The sequence below is a fragment of the Cicer arietinum genome, chromosome 7, assembly GCF_000331145.2.
Source record: "Cicer arietinum cultivar CDC Frontier isolate Library 1 chromosome 7, Cicar.CDCFrontier_v2.0, whole genome shotgun sequence".
Classification (NCBI taxonomy): domain Eukaryota; kingdom Viridiplantae; phylum Streptophyta; class Magnoliopsida; order Fabales; family Fabaceae; genus Cicer; species Cicer arietinum.
The window spans coordinates 42,130,988-42,153,610 of NC_021166.2; the positions used below are offsets into that span (position 1 = coordinate 42,130,988).

The following is a 22,623-nucleotide window of genomic DNA, read 5'->3' on the forward strand; positions in this document are numbered from 1 at the left end:
CAGGATGTTAGCCAAGTTGAGCATCAGCCGACTGTTGCAACGAAGGGTATTGAGGTTACTTTACCAGACTTCATGAAGCTTAAAACCCCCTACTTTTTCTGGGTCTAGTGCAACCGATGATCCAAAACAATTCATTGATAGTCTAGAGCGGCTTTGGAGAGCATTCGGTTGTTCTGAGGTAAGAGCAGTAGAATTGTCATCATTTCAGCAAATAAGTGTGGCACGAGATTGGTTTGATATAGTGTCACGTGGTAGACAAGTGGGTTCACCTCCGTTAGCATGGAGAGAGTTCTCTTAGTTGTTCATGGCTCGTTTTCTTTCGGAGAGTGTTAGAGATGGATTAGTTCATGAGTTTGAGCGATTGGAGCAAATGGAGGGTATGACAGTTTCAGAGTATAGTGCTTGTTTTACACAGCTCTCTAGACATGCTCCTGATCCTATCACTGAGGAGATGTGTGTTAAGAGGTTCATCAAAGGATTGAAGGATTTCTTATTTAGAAATGTGGTTGGGTCTAATTGTTCTACTTTTGCTGAGGTGTTGAGTTTGGCACTTCAGATCGAGAAACGACAGAAGGAAAAAGGAGGCAATAGACAAGATTCACGGAAGAAACAAAGGGTTGAAGGATCTTATAATAACTATTCGAATTGCGGTGGTGGATCTATGTTTTGTTATCATGGGCAAAGAAAACTCATGTCTCAAAGAGGTGGGCATAGTGGGCAGTCTTTTGGGACAGTGTAGAGTCGTAGATCAAATTCTGGAGCAGCATCACAATCCGCTTTCCCTTAGAAACATTCTGGTGTTTCAGCTACACGATGTTCTATTTTTGGTAGGTTTCACTTTGGGAACTGCTCCAGAGATGCTAATGCTAAGGTGTGCTATCAATGTGGCCAAGTAGGTCACATCAGGAGGGATTGTCCTGTAGACACGACACATCCATCCTTTAGTTATGCATCAGAACCAACAGCTTTGGCATCTTCTCAGGCTCATTCTGCACCTGTGCGTCAAAGTGGAAATTCTTATGTTAGAGGTTCAGGAACATCTCAGCTGGGAGGTAGAGGATTTGGTGGTAGAGGTCAGATACCAGCGGGAAGAGGTCAGACTCGAATGTTTGCTTTGACTCGTCAGGATGCTCAGACATCCAATGCAGTAGTTACAGGTATACTTTATATTTGTTCTAAAGATGTTCATGTTTTGTTTGACCCTAGAGCTACACATTCTTTTGTATCCTCGTGGTTTGCTATTCGACTTGGTAAATGTTCATCTTCTTTAGAAGAGCCTTTAGTTGTAGCTACACGTGTTGGAGAAAATTTACTTGCTAAGTTGGTGTATCGTTCTTGTGATATAACTATTGATGTCAAGGTGTTGCCGATAGATTTAATAGTTATTGACTTGGTAGATTTTGATGTAATTTTGGGTATGGACTGGTTGGCTTTGCATCATGCCACTTTGGATTGTCATAACAAAGTGGTGAAATTTGAGATACCAGGACAATCAATCTTCTCGTTTCAAGGAGCACGTTGTTGGGTACCACATAACCAAATCTCATCCTTGACAGCTAGCAAGTTCATGAGAAGAGGTTTTCAAGCTTACTTTGCCTTGGTAAGGGATATACAAGTGGCTTAAGAAAAATTGGAAAAAATCCCAATAGCATGTGAATTTCCAGATGTTTTTCTTGAAGAACTTCCTAGGTTACCACCTGATAGGGTGATTGAATTCTCTATAGACTTAGTTCCAAACACTCATCCTATATCCATACCTCCATATCGTATGGTCCCGGTAGAACTTAAGGAGTTAAAGGAGCAACTTCAAGATCTTCTAGATAAGGGTTTTATTCATCCAAGTTCTTCTCATTGGGGAGCACCGATATTACTTGTAAAGAAGAAAGATGGATCCATGCGGTTGTGTGTAGACTATAGGCAGTTAAATAAAGTAACTGTAAAGAATAAATACCCTTTGTCATGCATTGATGAGTTGTTTGACCAACTTCAAGGAGCTCAATGTTTTTCAAAGATTGATTTGCGGTCAGGGTATCACCAGTTGAAGATTAAAAAGGGAAGACATAACGAAGACAACTTTCCGTACGCGTTATGGGCATTATGAATTTCTGGTTATGTCCTTTGGGCTTACTAATGCCCCAACAGCTTTTATGGATTTGATGAATCGCGTTTTTAAACCATTCTTGGATCGATTTGTGATTGTGTTTATCGATGATATCCTTGTTTATTCCAAGAGTAAAGAAGAACACGAGCGACATTTAAGGTTGGTTTTGCAAACCTTAAGATATAAACAATTATACGCCAAATTCTCGAAATGTCAGTTTTGGCTGGATAGTGTGGCATTTTTAGGTCATGTTGTGTCTAAGAATGGAATAAGTGTTGATCCAAGTAAGGTGGAAGCAGTCCATAATTGGCCCAGACCTACCACATTGAAGGAGATTCGGAGTTTTATTGGTTTAGCCGTTTATTATCGACATTTTGTGAAGGATTTCTCAAAAATTGCATCTTCGTTGACTAGGTTGACCCAGAAGAAAGTTGAGCTCCGAGGGACTGATGCATGTGAGGAAAGCTTTCAAAAATTGAAGGAGTACTTGACGTCAACACCTATTTTGGCATTACCTATAGGTGGTGAAAGTTATGCAGTTTATTGTGATACTTCTAGAGTTGGTCTCGGTTGTGTACTTATGCAACAAGGTAAGGTTATTGCCTATTCATCTAGAAAACTCAAGAGGCATGAGGTGAACTATCCCACACATGATTTGGAAATGGCTGAAGTTATTTTTTCTCTTAAAATTTGGAGGCACTATCTATATGGTGAAACTTATGAGATTTATACCGATCATAAAAGTCTTAAGTATATCTTTCAACAACGAGATTTAAATTTAAGACAAAAAAGGTGGATGGAACTCTTGAAAGATTATGATTGCACAACCTTATACCACACAGGGAAGGCAAATATTGTTGCAGATGCTTTGAGTAGGAAATCCATGGGCAGTCTTGCTCATATAGCAGAAGTAAAGAGGCCAATAGTTAAAGATTTTCAAGAAGTTGTTGAAAGTGGAATTCAATTGGAACTTGGTCATTCGAGGTTATTTTTAGTTCACGTACAAATCCGTCCAACCATAGTTGATGATATCAAAGAAGCTCAAAGTCAAGATCCATACTTGGTGAATATGGTAAATAATGTTCAGAATGGTAAAATTTCAGACTTTTTGGTTGATTCTGATGGTGTGTTGATGTTGAAGTCTCGGTTGTGTGTTCCAAATGTTGGTGGCTTTCAGAGGAAAATTTTAGAGGAGGCTCATCATTCTTCTTATACTATTCACTCAGGTTCTAATGAGATGTATCAAGACTTGAAAGAATTGTATTCGTTGGAAGGGATGAAGAGAGACGTAGCGGATTTTGTCTCTAAGTGCTTACTGTGTCAACAAGTAAAAGCTGAGCACTAAAAGTCTGCGAGGTAACTTCAACTTGTTGAAATACCTGAGTGGAAGTGGGAAGACATCGCTATGGATTTTGTCACAGGATTACCACGAACCCAAAAGGGTTATGACTCAGTGTGGGTGATTATAGATCGGTTAACCAAATCGACACACTTTTTGCCTATGAAGACTACGTATACTGCATCTCAATATGCTAAACTTTATTTGGATGAAATGGTCTCTTTGCATTGTGTACCAATGTCTATTATTTCTGACTGTGGAGCTCAATTTACTGCTCAAGTTTGGAAGTTGTTCCATACATCATTAGGAACTCGTTTGAAGTTTGGCACATCTTTTCCTCCTCAAACAGATGGTCAGTCTAAAAGGACTACACAAATATTGGAAGATATGCTTCGTGCTTGTGTTCTGGATCTTGGGGGTAGCTGGGATCAACATTTCCCCTTGATGGAATTTGCATACAATAATAGTTATCAATCTAGTATTCAAATGGCTCCGTTTGAGGCTTTAAACGGAAGATGGTGTAGGTCTCCGATAGGGTGGTTTGAAGTTGGTGAAGCTAAACTAGTCGGTCCAGAATTGGTTCAAGATGCCATTGAATAAGTTAAATTGATTCGGGATCGCTTAGTGACAGCTCAGAGTAGACAAAAATCTTATTCCGATAAGAGGCGTCGTCCCTTAGAGTTTTCAGTGGAAGAACATGTATTCCTACAAGTCTCACCAATGAAAGGAGTTTTGAGATTTGGTAAGAAGGGGAAGCTAAGTCCAAGATTCATTGGACCATTTGAAATTTTAGAAAGGGTCGGACCAGTAGCATATCGCTTGGCACTTCCACCGGATCTCTCGGGAGTTCATCCAATTTTTCATATTTCGATGCTTCGAAAGTATCTTCATGACCCTTCTCATGTGATTAATCATGAAGACGTACAATTAGATTGGAGTCTATCATACGTTGAGCAACCGGTAGCTATATTAGATCGCCAAGTGAGACGTTTATGCTCAAAAGATATTGTTGCAGTAAAAGTCCTTTGGCGTAGTCCATCCGGTGAAGAAACAACTTGGGAACCTGAAGAAGTCATACGTACAAAGTACCCATAGTTATTTGAAACTAAAGGTCAATAGTAGAGAGATAAATTAAATAAATTCAAGGACGAATTTTTATAAGGGGAGGAGATTGAAATAGATCGTATGATTTTTAAAAGGAATAAAAATAAAATAAAACTAAAAACCCTATTCTTCTAATTCGTTCTCCAATCCCCTGTGAAACCAAAAAAAAAAATTCACTTTCAACCATATCGTCCTCCATTTTCTTTCTCGCTCTCAATCCTCCTTTATCTTGTTTTTTGTTTTTTTGTTTTCGACGCCGTCATCCTCCATCTCGTTCTCCATCACCATTTTTGACGTTATTCTCAACCTCAGTCTTGTTTTCGTGCTCAGCATCGTTGTGAAAGGTACAAAGAAGCAGATTGAAAGAAAGAAAAAAAAGGTTATAAAGTCTAACTCCTTGCACTAACAGTACGTGTTCCATTCAGATATGCAAGGTTGCCTTTGTGTCCATTTGTAGAAGCAGTTGTTGTTCTATCAGAAGGATGTTATGAGCATGGATCGGTAAGTGCTTGCGGTGCTGCTTTAAGAGATAAGAGGGAAGCAATTGTACGCTCCATGCTTAAGGTTTACAACCCTTACATTAAAAAGACTAACATATAATTCTTTCCACATATAATTGCACTTATTTATCTTGAGATTTGATAGTTGAAGTTCTACCTGCTACTCTGAGAGTTGTTGGAGAACAGACATAGCGATTCTCCATAGAGTGAGTTGACGACGGTCATCATCATATATTTTTTTAGTGTTATAATTATTATTTTACTCGTTTTCTATGTTAAAATATTTATTTAAAAAATTTGGGAAACACAACCTTTGAAAGTTATCTCGACTTCGTCATTTAATTATTTTAATGGTCTTTTTATATAATATGTTATTAGTTTGATTTATGTATGAGTTAAACGTATTGAAATATTGAATTGTTATGCGATTGAATATGTTTTCCATGAATTACGATGAAATGAGATATGATTTTAAATGCGTATTTTGAGAAATCGTTGTTATAATTATTAAATCGTTAACTGCGTTAGGTGCTCCTAGTTATCTCGTTCGGATTTTGGAGAGTTACCCGTTAGATGGAGACACTATGAGAAATATCATCCATAGGAGGAAAAGGCTATCCGTTAGATGAAGCCACCCTTAGGAGGAAAGGGCTATCAATGAGATGAAGTCGCCTCTTGGTTTTTAAAAATTTGTAATTTTACTTGTTTGATTTTCATAATGATTTTAATGTTATTCAATCTTGATTTTGGCTTCATATAAATGAAATTTTAATATTTCTATCTGCGCAACTAAATTATAAGTTTAATGGTTTTATTATGTGCATAACATAATCGCTACAAGATTGAAAAACAATTATTTCTGCCTTTTTGTGTTTCTCTTCTAGTTGATGGTGGTTGTTGTCTCCTCACTAAGTCTTGTGACTTACCCTTTATGTTGTTTATTTTTTTCAGATTCGCAAGCAGCTGAGTAGTCGCTGTTAGTAGATTCAAGTCTCGACCATATTTCTTTTTGGTAGGCCTCTTTGATCGAGTATCATTTTTTTGTAAAATATGTCGAGTCTAATGTAATTTGCAGCTATTTTTGAATCTAGAAAGTCTAATTTTTTTGGAAGTGTATTAAGAAATTAGGTTATGTTATTTGAATTCTGACTGAATTGAAAGTTAAACAAGGTTATGTTGAATTTATAGAGGATATTCTGTCAAAATTTTGAGAAAAAGTAAATATTTTTAAATGGTTAGAGAACAATTTAGTTGTTTAATTGTAAAGTTAGTTGATAGACTTGTCAGGCTAGGAGTATAGCTTGTGCGTCGATTACGACATTTAGTTTTCGGGTCGTGACACAGAAAGTTCAAATAATCCTCAATCCACTCAATATTCTACAAACTAGAAGAATGATATTTACTCAAATAATCCTCACTCCTGATCAAGTTCTCATTCTCTACTTCATTTTGGTTTATCATCAAAATTTTGATTTTTCTTATTAAACGAGTTAATATTGTTGTAATCTCTATGAAATTTGATGCGGGAGTAGGAATGGCAGCGAATTCTTCTATTGGAGATTAGCAAACAATACCTGAACAACCTCCTTTGCCATCTCCCCTGCATTTATCAAAATTCTTTCAGCTCAAAACAATATTCGCCTCTTTTTTATTTATTAGTAATTTTCTTGCCACATTGTTGTTCTCATTTATCAATAGAAATTGTGTTAAGCGGAACAATCATTGGTCATATGTTATTTATTTTATGGTTAAAAAAAAGCTTCATTTTTTTATATTTGTTGAATGTGATGATCATAATAAATATTTATGAGTTTGTTCTTTCAGCACTTGCAAATTAGTGCAGTTTTCTTTTATACAGAATTGAGAACACAACCACTATACATTACAAACTTCAAAAAATTGAACCATCAAAGCTTATTTACCTTATGACTATTTGGTACTATTTGGTATGGAGATAGGAAAGTAGGTAGGGATAATTCTAAGGTTATCAAATGAACTTACTGCTAGGTGCTTTCTATCTTTTGCAATTTGTGAGGGATTTTTCCAATTGTTGTTGTATGAATAATCAAGGGAATTCTAGCTGTATTGCACATAAAATGTGGTTGGTACTTGATATTTTCAATTAGTAAGGGAAATTTGTCCTAGTATATTTAAAAACCTTGAGGTGTTTTTGCACACCTTGTAAGTGGGATAAATCTAGTTTTAGCTACCACTGAGTGCTATCAGTGAGCTTAGGATGCATGCAACTGGTTAGCTTGATTTTTTTTACGGTTCTTTTAGATTTTGTGGTAGGAGATAATAGGTTTGTGATAGCCTTCAATCTTCGTAGGGTAATAACACACTACCAGCTGTTGTTAAATTATGCACTCGTATGAAAGACAGCTTAACCTAAGAATTATGATCCATCATAATATGTTGCCAATTGATATGTGAAATCCTATTAGTTAAGCTTTGTATCCTCTATTTGTATGAAATTAATTAATTTAGTATATTGAGAGATGTGGCTTTGGAGGATTGAATCTTTGCCAAGTCATACTCTTTCTTTTGTAATGAATCAATTTAGTGAGAATGGAGTGGAAGGATAGTGGTATGACATTTGATACGGGCATGATCAGGAGCGAAATCAGCCTAACTTAAATGGTATGTGATCACAGTTATAGCCGTGTCATCATGGATTTTAAGTCTCAATTACCATAAATGAGACTTCGTCCGTCATATTTATGCAAAACGAACCCATTCTTTATGCTTTAATTTTTGTGACTTTGGCTATTTCGGTATCGACGAGGATCACTTTCGAGTTTAATGTTCTCATAACTTCCTGGTTATTCGTTCTTCTTTACTTGAAACTCCTTGTATTTTCATTATTGGGGTTTTTTTTGCTTTCAGATTTTGTTTCTTGCATTTGGGGGTCTTTTATGGTTGTTGTTGGCCCTTTCACGGTGGTGGTTTAGCATTTCATCGTTGTGGATGTTTGTTTACAGATAAAGGTTTATGCCTCCATCGTAGGTAGTTTTGTGGAATGCATTAGTTTATGCTTGAGGTAACCATAGGTTTGATGATTTTTATATTTTACTGATGTAGTGGTGATCGGTGACAATCCCATTGCTACAAGGTGCCGACTGTATGTTGGCGCGATGGCTTGGCTTTTGATCCTTTCATTTCGGGAATGGCAGTTGACAGGACGATTTGGATGTCAAATTCATTCGCTTAAACTCTTAGAGTGGTATCCATTTTTACCACAGACGATGAGAATTGGTTCACTGATATGGGTGTCGAGGCTGGAGGTTGAAGACTATACACGGACAATAAACATATATATTTGGAGCACCCCATGTCCTTTACTAATTTTAAGAAAGATGTGTTCCAACACCTCGATTTATTCCTCTTCCAAATTAACCAAAACTCACTGATGTAATTAAAGGATTTCCAATGGGCTTGCGGCGACATGGATGCGATCCTGACACTGGTCTTATTCTTCTTTATTTTTGGTCTTCTTTAGAACGAAGACACTATGAGGCATAATTGGTCTCCTTCAAGTAGCCTTAGGGTTTTTTTACCCCTTACATGTACTCTTTATACAGTTTCAAAAACATGTATTTATTGCTCGTTTTTTAACTGAGAGGGCACGAGATGGGGTGGTGGTTCATGAGCAAGTGCTCGTTATGACGACACTTCTATCGTTGACGGAGTAGGAGATATTGTGGGAAAAATAATCCATTTCATCTAGTCGGATGTGTAAAATATAACTTCATATTAGTTAATCCAAATAAAATTTGAAAACTTTTAAGAAGACTTGAAGTGAAAAAAGAAACTTTCAATATTAAACTTTGTAGTATCTCACACACTAACTCAAACATCTACAAATATAAAAACTGCTTTCCATTTTCATAGTTTTTTGTTTTGAATTTGAAAACAACAAATTTTTCATATGAAAGAAAGTGAATGGGAACTACTACTAAAAGTCGTGTATTGGTGAGAGCATAGTACATAGAAAAACGAATTATCATGCTATTATAACTATATCCAAACTCTCTTTGATTTGTTGGTGGAACGGACACCACCTCTTGTCCTATTTGAAATATTCTTAATTTTATTCACTTAAGTGTAATTAAATATAACTACTTTTCTTTATCTTTGAGTTGGTTATAAGTTAGTTGATGCTTATGAGATGTTAGTTACCACGTTAGCTCATACTCCCTCGTATAAATATATATATATATATATATATATATATATATATATATATATATATATATGAGAGATTATACTCTTGTAATTTATTATCGGTTAATAAAGATTCAAATGTAAATTTATGAAATATGATGATCTTCTTTCTCTTTCATAAGATAATTTTATTTGCGAATCCATAAGCTATAATAGGTAACTTTCTAACAAATTCGGTGAAATAGTTTTTGAAACGCAAAATATGACTTTCTAAAATAGATCCAAACATATATTTCACTGAATTTATCACATTAATTTCTTCAACAAAAAAGAAATTGTTCAAATAAATTTTTTTGAGATTTTTTTTTTTGAACAGATATTTGAGGAAATAATTCACAATCCAAGTTAAACCAAATTATATGATATTAAAATTTTTAAATGATTTTTTTAAACAAAAATACTATATGAAAATCTATTAAAAACGATATCACTAAATTAGGTTCAATCACAAAGTTCGGAGATAAAAAAAAATCATAGTGAAACAACACTTTATACCATCAACTGAAATCATCACGTAAAGAGTTCAACCTACCTCTCAAGTGTTCCAATTCAATTATGTTTATTGACAACTTAATTAAAATATGTAATAACGCCACAATTAATGGTTTTGACTGGTTAGTTTTTTAAAATTAATATATGTACCTATTAGCATGTACATAATTTTTATTTAGGAGTGAGATCTAATAAACCCATTTAATTAGGGGTTGTTTTGAAAAACTAATTAATAGATCTTGTAACTAAAAAATAGGTTGTTCAAAACTAATTAATGGATCTTGTAATTAAAAAATAGTTTTATAAAATTTTACAATAGAGTCTTAATTACTTATATGTTTACTTATGTGTTTAATAATTACTTATATCGTTATAATTTTTTTTAACTTGTTATTAACTGCAAATTGTGAAAAAAGGAAGTAAAATAAATTTATAAGTGAACAAGAGTAAGTTGAACAAGAAAATATAAGAAGTACCATTTAATAATATTTTTACTTCAATAAGAAAAAAGCTCTAAAATTGTACATTATTTTTTATTCACGGTAGCATGTGACCAATGTTAGAAAAATCATTCACAAATAAAATAAAATAAAAAACTTAAATTTTTCATGATGAAAGAATTTACATTTTTGTTTGGATAATCGTAAGAAAACCTTAATAACAACCACAAAACTAAAAATCTTGCTAACAACTAAGAATTCTAATCGTCGAGTAAGAAGTGTAGCTTGCCATTGACCATAAATGACCAAATGTTGAGTTTTTGATCCTCTTTGAAATTGTTTTGCGACACAAGAAACCTCCAATTCTTGATAAGATTATAAACACAAGTCGAGTGCATCTTCGATTTTTTGGGCATCTTCCACAATTTCAAAGACATAGTAAATTCTCTAAACAAAGGATCCAACACAATCACTTCCAACCCAAGAGGTTTATCTTCTTCCTTTGTATTTAATATCTTCTTCTCTATCTCAGTAAGAAAATCACATTTGATTTTTTTAAGTGGCATCGAAAGACGATTGTTATTTATGTTGAGATCTGTTTTAAACAACTTCTTGCACATAAGATACCTTACATTACTACCATTCAACTTTGTGATCTTGTCCATTACATGAATAGGCAATTTTGGTGATTGTGGTGATTCTTTTTCCTTTATGATCTTTGGTTTCACTCTTCTTTCTCCACAAGACATTCTACCTTCATCACTTGAACAATGTCTCTTCTTGTTATTATCCATTTTCTCTTTTTTCACAATGTTTTGTGAAATAAAATGTGACTTTGTTTCTTGAAAAACACTTTGACATAATTCTTCAATTTGTGATAACTCTTCATTGGTGTAGAAATGAGGAGCAACTTGTGCTAAAAGTATATTCAAACCAAAATTAACTTTAGGGTTGAAAGGAATGTTCTTTTTCTTTTCCATCATAGAATCTATATCTTGCAACATTATTTTCTTCTCCATCAAACTTTCTTTTCTCTTTCAATAGTGTTGTGTTATGATTAAAATTTCTCATTCCAATAGTGTATTTATAGAAGAGTTTTATGGAAATCAAAATTCAAAAATTATCTTTTTAAAAAAGATTTTGTTTTTGAATAAATCTATTTTAAAAAAAATTACCTTCTACAAGTATATTTATTGAAAGTCTAGTTCATTAAATTCTGATTTATTCTATTCTCAATTACAATATCCTAGTTTTTTGCAAAATCAATATTAGATTGGATTCTAAAATATCTCAATTACCATACCATTGATGGTCTCTCTGGTATTTAATCCTATTAAATCCAAGTGATATTATTACTAATTACTAATTGAGTTGTATTTTTTTTATGGACAGCTTTATTAATTTTGATACCTCCGTTAGCCTAAAAAAAAAAATATTTGCTCTATTGTCCTCAAGATTTGAAGACAGAAAGTCAATGAAATTAACGATTGAGATTTCGTATTTTATTAAAAATAAAAAGATTGAGATTTCGTATTTTATTAAAAATAAAAAGATTGAGATTTTGTATTGAAAATAAAAGAGACAAATATTGTAAAAAACTTACGGATTGTTGTTTTAACCCACATGTGATTTCTTCTACGAATTTTTATTTTCGTTCAACCGATAAAGAAAAACACCTAGTTATAACTGTCATAAAAAATAAACCTAGTTAACTAACCAAAGTTAAATTTGTATTTTTTTTTAATGACCAGCTAACTATCTATATATATCAACATTATATTCCAATTGTATCAAACAAATTGTATATTATAAAAGTAATCAGTTTTCTATTACAATATTAAATTAATTATTTATTCTTATGTTTCTAATATATATATTTTTTCTTCTGAGTTTCTACTAATTTTTTAGTTATATTAGATTTTTTATATATATATATTTGAAAACAAATAAAGCTCAATTTAACTACGAATGAAGTAGCAAGAAATACATATAGTAGAATAAATCTGATTTTGTTTTTTGCTTGTAATATTGAAATTAATTTCAATTGAAAACCATAAACAAGGACAAGAAGAGGGGATATGAAATAATTATTAAAGTTAATTTTGAAATAACAATGTAAATTACAAGGAAGTGGGGTTTGAAATGTAATTGTTCTATTTTAAAAATTCTGTTTAAACTAAAAATATTTTACTCAAGATTGATCTTGATTATAAATAAAGAACGTTCTTGGTTAGTGAAAATACAATTTTAACTTATCTATATAAAAACTGATTAGAAGATAAAGAGTAAATAGAGATAAAGGAAGTGATATCACAACTAGAAAAACTCTTTTTAGCTGTCATATTTAACGTCGGCCTCCGATTCCGACGTTAACTAGCGTTGGTCAAACGCATGCTAGTGTGCTAAATTGTTTTTTGTGATTTCTTTTTAATAATTAGCATCGGCTAACGCTTAGCCGACGCTAAATAAAATAGGATAGACACTTGTTTATCTTTTTATTTTAGTTACCACTTTAGTATAGGACTGGCCGATGCTACGTTGTCTGATATGTAAAGTTAGGTTTTTTTAATCTTATTTGAAAAATTAAAATTATTTTTTCCTATTATCCCTCGCCCACGCCTTTTCCTTATGCCTCACTTCATTAATGATTCCCTAACTTTCGCCGTCGACCCTCTCCATCTCTCTCAGCCTCTCACTGCCTCACCGTCACTCTCACCCTCTCGTCGCCGCGTCATTATTTCCCTCGCGTCACACTCACTCTCGCGGCCTTACCCTCACTCTTGTCTCTTAGCCTCACTCTTGTCCGATCATCTCTCAGAAACCCTCCAAAGTAACGGGTTACATTTTGGCGGCGGCGGAGTTGATTTTCAAAAGCTTGTTCCAAAGATAACTAAATATAGAGTTGTCTTAAGTTTTAGGGGTTGGTTACTCTTTTCCATTCTTCAACTTTGTAGTAACATGATCGCATAGTATAGTAGCCCTTTTAATCATGTGGCATTTACAATACATCAGTTGTATTTCAACAGGGGATATAAAGTCTAAGAATCTGATCTGCTTCATAAAGTCTATTAAACTTTCTTATTTAAAGTGAGACTAATTGATTTATGATTTGTTTAAGTTTTTCTCTTAAAAAAAAAGGATCATGATTTGTTTAAGTTAATTACATTCTTCACAATGAATCCTGAGATGTGAATCTTGTAGATTGGTAAAACTAGGGTTTTTGTCTTATTTTTTATTTATAATTTTCTATCTCTATGTTTTTTATCTTATTTTTCTTTTTTATAACTTGTGAAATGCTTTGATATCATAATGTTTCCTTGTTTTGTTTCTGATTTTAAGGTAGGATGTTTAATTTGCAGAGACATCCTTGTGGTAGGATGTTTTCATTTTTGTATACTTTTTAAGCATAAGTTGTTTATCCTTAGGTATTCGATTTAAAACACAATTTGAATACTAACTTTGCTTATGTGGGATTTGTGATTTGAAGGCATACTGACTCAATTGGTGTTGACCCTGGTATTGAAAATTAATGAAATTCATAACTGCCTTTGTTTTTTATTTGCTTAAACTAGTGCCACAACGCCTCATTATTCCTTTCTCCCTATCTTCAAACATTTTAGTTTCTATTGTGCTTCTAATTGTTCTGTTTTTGGTTGAGTTGCATAACATTTTTCCCTTATATTTTCTTCAACTTTCTAAACTTAGTTTTGTGTCACTGAAGGTCATTGATTCATATATTTTTTTTTATTTGATTAATGTTAATGACAGCATATTTGGCTCCAACATTTCTACATATTATTTGTTTCTGATCTTCCTATTATTGCATTTGGAGAGCAACTTAGTGGGAAAAGCAGATGGAAGCTTGAGCATAGTAGAAACTTTGGCATCTACCGCGTTTTGTGGAATTATCCACTCAATTTTTGGTGGCCAACCTTTATTGCTTTTAGGAGTTGCAGAACAGACAATTATAATGTTCACTTATCTCTACAATTTCTGCAAAAACACACCACAATTGGTTTATCATCAAAATTTTGATTTTTCTTATTAAACGAGCTAATATTGTTGTGAGCTCTCTGAAATTTGATGCAGGAATTGAAATGGCAACGAGTTCTTCTAATGGAAATCACCAAACAATACCTGAGCAACCTCCTTTGCCATCTCCCCTGCATTTATCCAAAAAGTTTCAGGTCAAAACAATATTTGCCTCTTTTTTATTTATTAGTAATTTTCTTGCCACATTGTTGTTCTCATTTATCAATAGAAATTGTGTTAAGCGGAACAATCATTTGTCATATATTATTTATTTTATGGTTAAAAAAAAAAAAGCTTCATTTTTTTTTTTTATATTTGTTGAATGTGATGATCATAATAAATATTTATGATTTTGTTCTTTCAGCACTTGCAAATTAGTGCAGTTTTCTTTTACACAGAACTGAGAACACAACCACTATACATTATAAATTTCAAAAAATTGAACCATCGAAGCTTATTACCTTATGATTGTTTGGTTTTTAATTAGTACTATTTGGTATGGAGATAGGAAAGTAGGTAAGGATAATTCTAAGGTTATGAAATGAACTTACTGTTAGGTGCTTTGTAGCTTTTGCAATTTGTGAGGGATTTTTCCAATTGCTGTTATACGCATAATCAGGAGAATTTGATAGCGTTTCAGCAAGTGTACTGAATCGTTGCAAGTAATAATTAAAACGATAATACCGAGTGTAAAATCAACGATTGCATTTTATTATTGAATTATATTTAATTACTAAAATTGAACAAAAAGTTCCCAAATGGATTGAAATAATACTTAAAATTAACCACAGTAATAAAATTGATCATTTATAATAAAAAAAAATATCAGAGATGATTTCACTTCGAATTCAACCTTGGTGTCTAATTTGATCCTAGTTATTGAACTTCTTTATTGAGTTATTACCGAATTCTCTTTATTATTTTTGCCCTAATGTCTTAGTGACAAAACATTTAATTCCAAAGTAACCCCTAATTTGTTAGTGGATTTAAGATTAGAATTAAGTTTTACCATATATGAATTCTCTTTTTAAACTATTGCCTTTGCAACTAATTTAATTGGTTTCATGACCTGCAACTATCTCCAGACTACAAATTCATGAATTTCTCATATCAAACATTCGTAAAGTCCACTCCCGTTTCAAAATACGAATCGTAGAACATTTTAAGATTGCAAAAAATAAAAGTTACCTCTATACGTGGGATGCCTCTCACGAAACGCTTCTTTAAATTTATTAGCTTGACGCCTCAACTATTGTCAAGGTGGCATATATGACAGGAAGAACACATCATCCTTAGTGGATTTAAGATTAGAATTAAGCCTTACCGTACTGAAATTCTCATTTTAAACTATTGCCTTTGCAACTAATTTATTTGGTTTCATGACCTGCATATATCCCTAAACTACAAATTCATGAATTTCTCATCTCAAGCATTCGTAAAGTCCACTCGCGTTTCAAAATACGAATTGTAGAACATATTAATATTGATCAAACAATAAAAAGCATTAATCACAGAGATGACAAAAATAATTCAATAAATTTATTCATATAACTAAAAATAAAATCAGAAAAATAAGAGTTTCATCTTGTTATACCCATCCTTAACAAATAAGGTTTAGTTACTCATGTCAGAGATACAAAAGATATGGATTAAAGAAGAATTACAAGAATAATTCTTGATAAAACTGCTCCAATGGTGTTAGAAACCGCCGTCTTTGAGTTTCTATGCTAGGGCACAAGTCTCCCAACTTCCCAATAGTGAAAAAAAATCCTAGAAAGTGAAAAATAAAATGCATTTTAATGAATGCTGACACGTGCCACGCACCCCAGGCACATGCTTTGCGCTTCAAGGGTGTCCTAGCAGTGGCCAAATGCTGGAAATGCGCCTCAGGCGCGGCTGTTGCGCTTCAGATGCACAACTTCTTCTGTTTGACAGTTTTTGCATTTTCCTCCTCTTTAGAGTCCGCATTGGGTTCCGATGTCTTCATGAAAGTTGTAACTATGGAACTTAGTTTTTATTTTCACTTGGCGTGACTCCAATTAGACATCTACAACTCCAGATATGGTTGAAATACTTCTTATAGGTAATGTTGATTTCTCGCCAAAATTCAATACTACACTAAAATAAAGTAACAACGTAAAACTCTGAAAAATATATACTTAATCAAGGAAATAAGAACATAAACATTTCATTAAATCAAAGAAATAAAATTAATAAAATATATCAAATAAATCCTTAAATTAACTAATGGATAAAAGATAAATAATGCTAAAATCAATGAAAAATATGCATATCATGAAGAGTCCTCAGAATTCTAGCTATATTGCACATAAAAGGTGGTTGGTACTTGGTATGTTCAATTAGTAAGGGAAATTTATGCTAGTATATTTAAAAACCTTGAGGTGTTTTTGCACACCTTGGAAGTGGGATTAATTTAGTTTTAGCTACCACTGAGTGCTATCAGTGAGCTTAGAATGCATGCAACTGGTTAGCTTGATTTTTTTTACGGTTCTTTTAGATTTTGAGGTAGGAGATAATAGGTTTTTGATAGCCTTCAATCTTCATAGGGTAATAACACACTACCAGCTATTGTTAAATTATGCACTCGTATGAAAGACAACTTAACCTAAGAATTATGATCCTTCAGATTATGTTGCCAATTGATATGTGAAATCCTATTAGTTGAGCTTTGTATTCTCTATTTGTATGAAATTAATTAATATAATATATATTGAGAGATGTGGCTTTGGAGGATTGAATCTTTGCCAAGTCACCCTCTTTCTTTTGTAATGAATCAATGTTAGTGAGAGTGGAGTGGAAGGATAGTGGTCTGACGTTTCATATTGGCATGATCAGGAGCGAATTCAGCCTAATTTAAATGGTGTGTGATCACGGTTATAGTCGTGCCATCATGGTTTTTAAGTCTCAATTACCATAAATGGGACTTCGTCAATTCTATTTATGCAAAACGAACCCATTGTTTATGCAAAACGAAGCTTTAATTTATGTGACTTTGGCTATTTCAGTATCTACGAGGATCACTTTCGAGTTCAATGTTCTCATAAGTTCATGGTAATTCATCATTTTTACGACATACGATGAGAATTGGTTCACCGATGTGGGTGTCGAGGCTGGAAGGGGAAGACTATGCACATACAACAAACATATATATTTGGAGCACCACATGTCCTTTACTAATTTTGAGAAAGATGTGTTCCAACACCTCGAGTTATTCCTCTTCCAAATGAACCAAAACTCACTAGTGTATTTGAAGGATTTCCAATGGGCTTGCGGCTACATGGATTCGATCCCGACAGTGGCCCTATTCTTCTTTATTTTTTGTCTTCTTTAGAACGAAGACACTATGAGGCAGAATTGGGTCTCCTTCAAGTAGCCTTAGGTTTTTTTTTTTCCCTTACATGTACTCTTTATATAGTTTCAAACACAGGTATTATGTTGCTCGTCATTTAACTGAGAGGGCACGAGATGGGGTGGTGGTTCATAAGCATGTGGTTGATATGACGATGCTTTATCGTCGACGGAGTAGGAGATATTGTGGAAAAAATAATCCATTTCTTCTAGTCGAATAAACATTTTCTTCGGAACTTGAGTGTTTTTGAAGCCTTTGATTGAAATGCTCTTTGGAATTTTGTCATTTCTTTGAAGAATGAGGTCATCAATCCTAATGGAAACATTTATGTCAAAGACACAAAAATATGTGTTAATGCTCTCAAAAATACACAAAAATTTAGGGTGTTTCTTCGCTCACTTCTCAATGCTCTCAAAAACAAAAAAAAATACGTGTCTGAATTAGTCTATTCGGATGTGTAAAATACCACTTCAAATTAGTTAATCCTAACAAAATTTGAAAACTTTTGAGAAGACTTGAAGTGAAAAAAAAAATTAATATTAAACTTTGTAGTATCTCACACACTAACTCAAACATCTACAAATTTAACAACTGCTTTCCATTTCCATAGTTTTTTGTTTTGTATTTGAAAACAACAAATTTTTCATATGAAAGAAAGGGAATGGGGACTACTACTGAAAGTCGTGTATTGGTGAAAGATAGTACATTGAAAAACGAATTATTATGGTATTATAACTATATCCAAACTCTCTTCTTTCTTTCATCTTTTCTTCTTCTTCATCCTTCCTTTTCATGTCTATATGTATGTTTAGTACTATCTTTTTTTTTTTCTTTCCGATAATCAAAATAACAGGGGAACAAAAAAGAAATAGATTTTAAACAATCTTGTTTTTTTTTCTATTTTTATGTTTTTAAAAAAGGAAGAACTAACATATCTAACTATAAAAATCTCAAAGAAAAGTTATTATGAGATAAAAAGAGAAAAAAAAAGTAAATTAGTTTTAAAATAATTCAATGTGGAGTAATGTTATTCGGTACGAATCAATTTTTTAAAGAAACAATAAAATGATGTTTTGTGAGTTTTCGTAGGGGTTGGCCAACAAGTCGTTCTTATACTTCATGGAAAATATGAGAGCTTGGATGCAAAAAAAATTGTTCTATAACTTCGTACATTTTCATTATTTGTACTTTATTGCCATACATTATTTCCCTTATCTGTGTAAACACCATAAAGGCATGCAACCAGACGGTTTTTGAAAACATATCTTGATTTGATTAATTTTATGGCTCAATCTAGTTCACTTTACTTTTAATTGACTAGCAGGTCTTAGATAACCTCAAACTGGACTAGACCCCAGTTGCAGGTTGAACTTTTTGATCCGGCCTATTGAACACAACAAATCAGAAACTCAAATATTAACGAGTTACATGACAACTAACGAAATTTGAATGATGCAGACGATAATAGTGCACCTCAAAGTGATAAATGTCAAGATCTTACACATAAAAGTATATACATAAAAGAAATAAAAAATGCTATTAGAAATCCATCTGATAGAACGGAAAGCACTAAGTGAAAGAGTGAGCGAAACATTTGGATTTTGTGAAAGAGTCTTAAATAAGGGCTCATGGAACATAAATATTATGTTATGACACTTTTATTCAAGAGACGTTATGTTGATATTGGATTAGGGAAGATGACATTCGTTGCAGAAGTGATAAATTTAAAAATTAATTTTATTATTAGTATGAGACGTTATATTGATATATTATTTTTTGTTTTTTGTAGTTTGTTATATAATATTTATTAGTTTTAACATAAATAAAATATACTTTTTCTATATCATATATTTTCATACATAATCTATATTTCTTATTTGGTTTTATTATATGATATGTTATATATATTTTGATATTATTTAATTTATAATATATTATTTGAAAATATAAATATATAGTATATGTTTGTAAAATTGAATCATCCATTAAAAAATTACTTAGTTTGTGTTTGATTTGTTGGTGGAACCGACACTACCTCCCGTCTTATTTGGAATATTTTTAATTTTATTCTCTTAAGTGTAATTAAATGTAACTACTTTTCTTTATCTTAGAGTTGGTTATGAGTTGTGAGTTAGCTTATACTCTTGTAGTTTATGATATCAGTTAATAAAGATTCAAATATAAATTTATGAAATATGATCTTTATCTTTCATAAGATAATTTTATATGCGAATCTATACGCTATAATAAGTAACTTTATAACAAATTTGGTGAAACAGGTTTTGAAATGCAAAATATGACTTTCTAAAATAGATTGAAACATATATTTAACTGAAATTGTCATATTAATTTTCTCAACAAAAAAGAAATTGTTCAAATAATTTTTTTTGAGAGAGATTTTTATTTTTTGGATAGAAATTTGAGGAAATAATTCACAATCCAAGTTAAATCAATTTATATGATATTAAAATTTTTGAATGATTTTTTCGAACAAAAACAATATATGAAAATATATTAAAAATGATATCACTATATTGAAGAAGTTTAAAACTATAAACATACATAATTTTTATTTAGGAGTAAGATCTAATAAATCCATTTAATTAGGGGTCGTTTTGAAAAAACTAATTAATAGATCTTGTAACTAAAAAATAGTTTGTTCAAAACTAATTAATAGATCTTGTAACTAAAAATAGTTTGTTCAAAACTAATTAATAGATCTTGTAACTAAAAAATAGTTTTATAAAAATTGACAATAAAATTTTACAATAGAGTCTTAATTACTTATATGTTTACTTATGTGTTTAACAATTAATGATAGAGTTTTTTTCCTATGTTAATTTACATTAACAGTAGTTTAAGTCTAATAATTTTGATTGAATATCATTATAAATTTTTTTTTAACTTGTTATTAACTGCAAATTGTGAAAAAAGGAATTAAAATAAATTTATAAGTGGATGAGAGTAAGTTGAACAAGAAAATATAAGAAGTACCATTTAATATTATTTTTTACTTCAATAAGAAAAAAAAGCTCTAAAATTGTACATTATTTTTTATTCACGGTAGCATGTGACTAATATTAGAAAAAATCATTTACAAATATAAAAAAAATAAAAAAATTTAAAATTATCATGATGTAAGAATTAACATTTTTGTTTGGATAATCGTAAGAAAACACTAATAACAACCACAAAACTAAAAATCTTGCTAACAACCAAGAATTCTAATCGTCAAGTAAGAAGTGTAGTTTGCCATTGACCCTAAATGACCAAATGTTGAGTTCTTGATCCTCTTTGAAATTGTTTTGCGACACAAGAAACCTCCAATTCTTAATAAGATTATAAACACAAGTCGAGTGCATCTTCGATTTTTTGGGCATCTTCCACAATTTCAAAGACATAGTAAATTCTCTAAACGAAGGATCCAACACAATCACTTCCAACCCAAGAGGTTTATCTTCTTCCTTTGTATCCAATATATTCTTCTCTATCTCAGTAAGAAAATCACATTTGATTTTTTTAAGTGGCATTGAAAGACGATTGTTATTTACGTTGAGATCGGTTTTAAACAACTTCTTGCACATAACATACCTTACATTAGTACCATTCAACTTTGTGATCTTTTCCATGATATGGATAGGCAATTTTGGTGATTGTGATGATTCTTTTTCCTTTATGGTCTTTGGTTTCACTCTTCTTTCTCCACAAGACATGCTACCTTCATCACTTGAACAATGTCTCTTCTTGTTATTATCCATTTTCTTTTTTTTCATAGTATTTTGTGAAATAAAAGGTGACTTTGTTTCTTGAAAAACACTTTGATATAGTTCTTCAATTTGTGATAACTCTTCATCGGTGTAGAAATGAGGAGCAACTTGCGCTAAAATAATATTCAAACTGAAATGAGCTTTAGGATCGAAAGGAATGCTCTTTTTCTTTTCCATCATAGCATCTATATCTTGCAACATTGTTTTCTTCTCCATCAAACTTTCTTTTCTCTTTCAACAGTGTTGTGTTGCATTTAAAATTTCTCTTTCCAATAGTGTATTTATAGAAGAGTTTTATGAAATTCAAAATTCAAAAATTATCTTTTTTAAAAAGATTTTTTTTTAATAAATCAGTTTAAAAAAAATATATATTATCTTCTACAAGTAGATTTATTGAAAGTCTAGTTCATTAAAATCTAATTTATTCTATTCTCAATTACAATATCCTATTTTTATGCAAAATCAATATTAGATTGGATGCTAAAATATCTCAATTACAATATCATTAATGGTCTCGTATTTAATCCTATTAAATCGAAGTGATATTGTTACTAATTACTAATAGAGGTGTATTTAGTTCATTAAATTCTGATTTATTGAAAGTCTAGTTTATTAAATTCTGATTTGTTCTATTCTCAATTACAATATTCTATTATTGTGCAGAATCAATATTAGATTGGATTCTAAAATATCTTAATTACAATATCATTAATGGCCTCTCTTGTATTTAATCCTATTAAATCCAAGTGATATTATTACTAATTACTAATAGAGTTGTATTATTTTTATGGTCAGCTATATTAATTTTCATAACTCCGTTTGCTCAAAAAAAAAAAAAAAAGAAATTGCTCCATTGTCCTAAATATTTGAAGACAGAAAGTCAATTGAATTAAAGATTGAGATTTCGTATATTATTAAAAATAAAAAGATTGAGATTTTGTATTGAAAATAAAAGAGACAAATATTGTAAAAAAATTAGTGAGTGTTCTTTTAACCCACATGTGACTTCTTCTAAGAATTTTTTATTTCATTCACCGAAAAAGAAAAACACCTAGTTAACTTTCAGAAAAAATAAACCTAGTTAGTTTAACTACCTATATATATCAACATTATATTCCAATTGTATCAAACAAATTGTTGATAGTGTCGGCTTAGAGTAGGCTAAGCCGACGCTATATTAGCGTAGGATGACATTTGACCGACGCTATGTATTAGCTTCGACCGTTTTAGTTTAGACCCGATACCGACGCTAAT

General features: G+C 31.7%; 3 protein-coding genes and 1 long non-coding RNA gene across 4 annotated transcripts; 2 read left to right on the plus strand and 2 right to left on the minus strand.

Annotated features, from left to right (window-relative positions):
* Window positions 1–304: 304 nt before the first annotated feature.
* LOC140918797 (uncharacterized) lies at window positions 305–2,101 on the plus strand. Its single transcript, XM_073363593.1, has 3 exons — window positions 305–735; window positions 832–1,577; window positions 1,665–2,101. The coding sequence occupies exons 1-3, from the start codon at window positions 305–307 to the stop codon at window positions 2,099–2,101; spliced, it is 1,614 nt and encodes a 537-aa protein (XP_073219694.1).
* Window positions 2,102–10,460: 8,359 nt separating this feature from the next.
* LOC101514405 (B3 domain-containing protein At5g38490-like) lies at window positions 10,461–11,180 on the minus strand. Its single transcript, XM_004509951.1, has one exon. The coding sequence runs from the start codon at window positions 11,178–11,180 to the stop codon at window positions 10,461–10,463; it is 720 nt and encodes a 239-aa protein (XP_004510008.1).
* A 1,510-nt stretch (window positions 11,181–12,690) lies between these two features.
* Window positions 12,691–17,882, plus strand: LOC140921038 (uncharacterized). Its single transcript, XR_012163882.1, has 2 exons — window positions 12,691–14,387; window positions 17,259–17,882. It is a non-coding gene; the product is annotated as an uncharacterized lncRNA (long non-coding RNA).
* Window positions 17,883–20,826: 2,944 nt separating this feature from the next.
* On the minus strand, window positions 20,827–21,570 carry LOC101514732 (B3 domain-containing protein At3g25182-like). The gene has a single exon (XM_004509952.1). It carries the CDS (start codon window positions 21,568–21,570, stop codon window positions 20,827–20,829), a length of 744 nt encoding a protein of 247 aa, XP_004510009.1.
* Between the last annotated feature and the right edge of the window lie 1,053 nt (window positions 21,571–22,623).

What these genes read in the sequence shown, in the direction of transcription:
- LOC101514405 (XM_004509951.1), bottom strand. Translation starts at nt 11,180, where the DNA reads ATGGAAAAGAAAAAGAACATTCCTTTCAACCCTAAAGTTAATTTTGGT.
- LOC101514732 (XM_004509952.1), bottom strand. Translation starts at nt 21,570, where the DNA reads ATGTTGCAAGATATAGATGCTATGATGGAAAAGAAAAAGAGCATTCCT.
- LOC140918797 (XM_073363593.1), top strand. Translation starts at nt 305, where the DNA reads ATGGCTCGTTTTCTTTCGGAGAGTGTTAGAGATGGATTAGTTCATGAG. An exon ending in GGGCAGTCTTTTGGGACAGT is followed by an intron (nt 736 to 831) that starts GTAGAGTCGTAG and finishes TATTTTTGGTAG; the next exon opens with GTTTCACTTTGGGAACTGCT. An exon ending in TAGCAAGTTCATGAGAAGAG is followed by an intron (nt 1,578 to 1,664) that starts GTTTTCAAGCTT and finishes GTGAATTTCCAG; the next exon opens with ATGTTTTTCTTGAAGAACTT.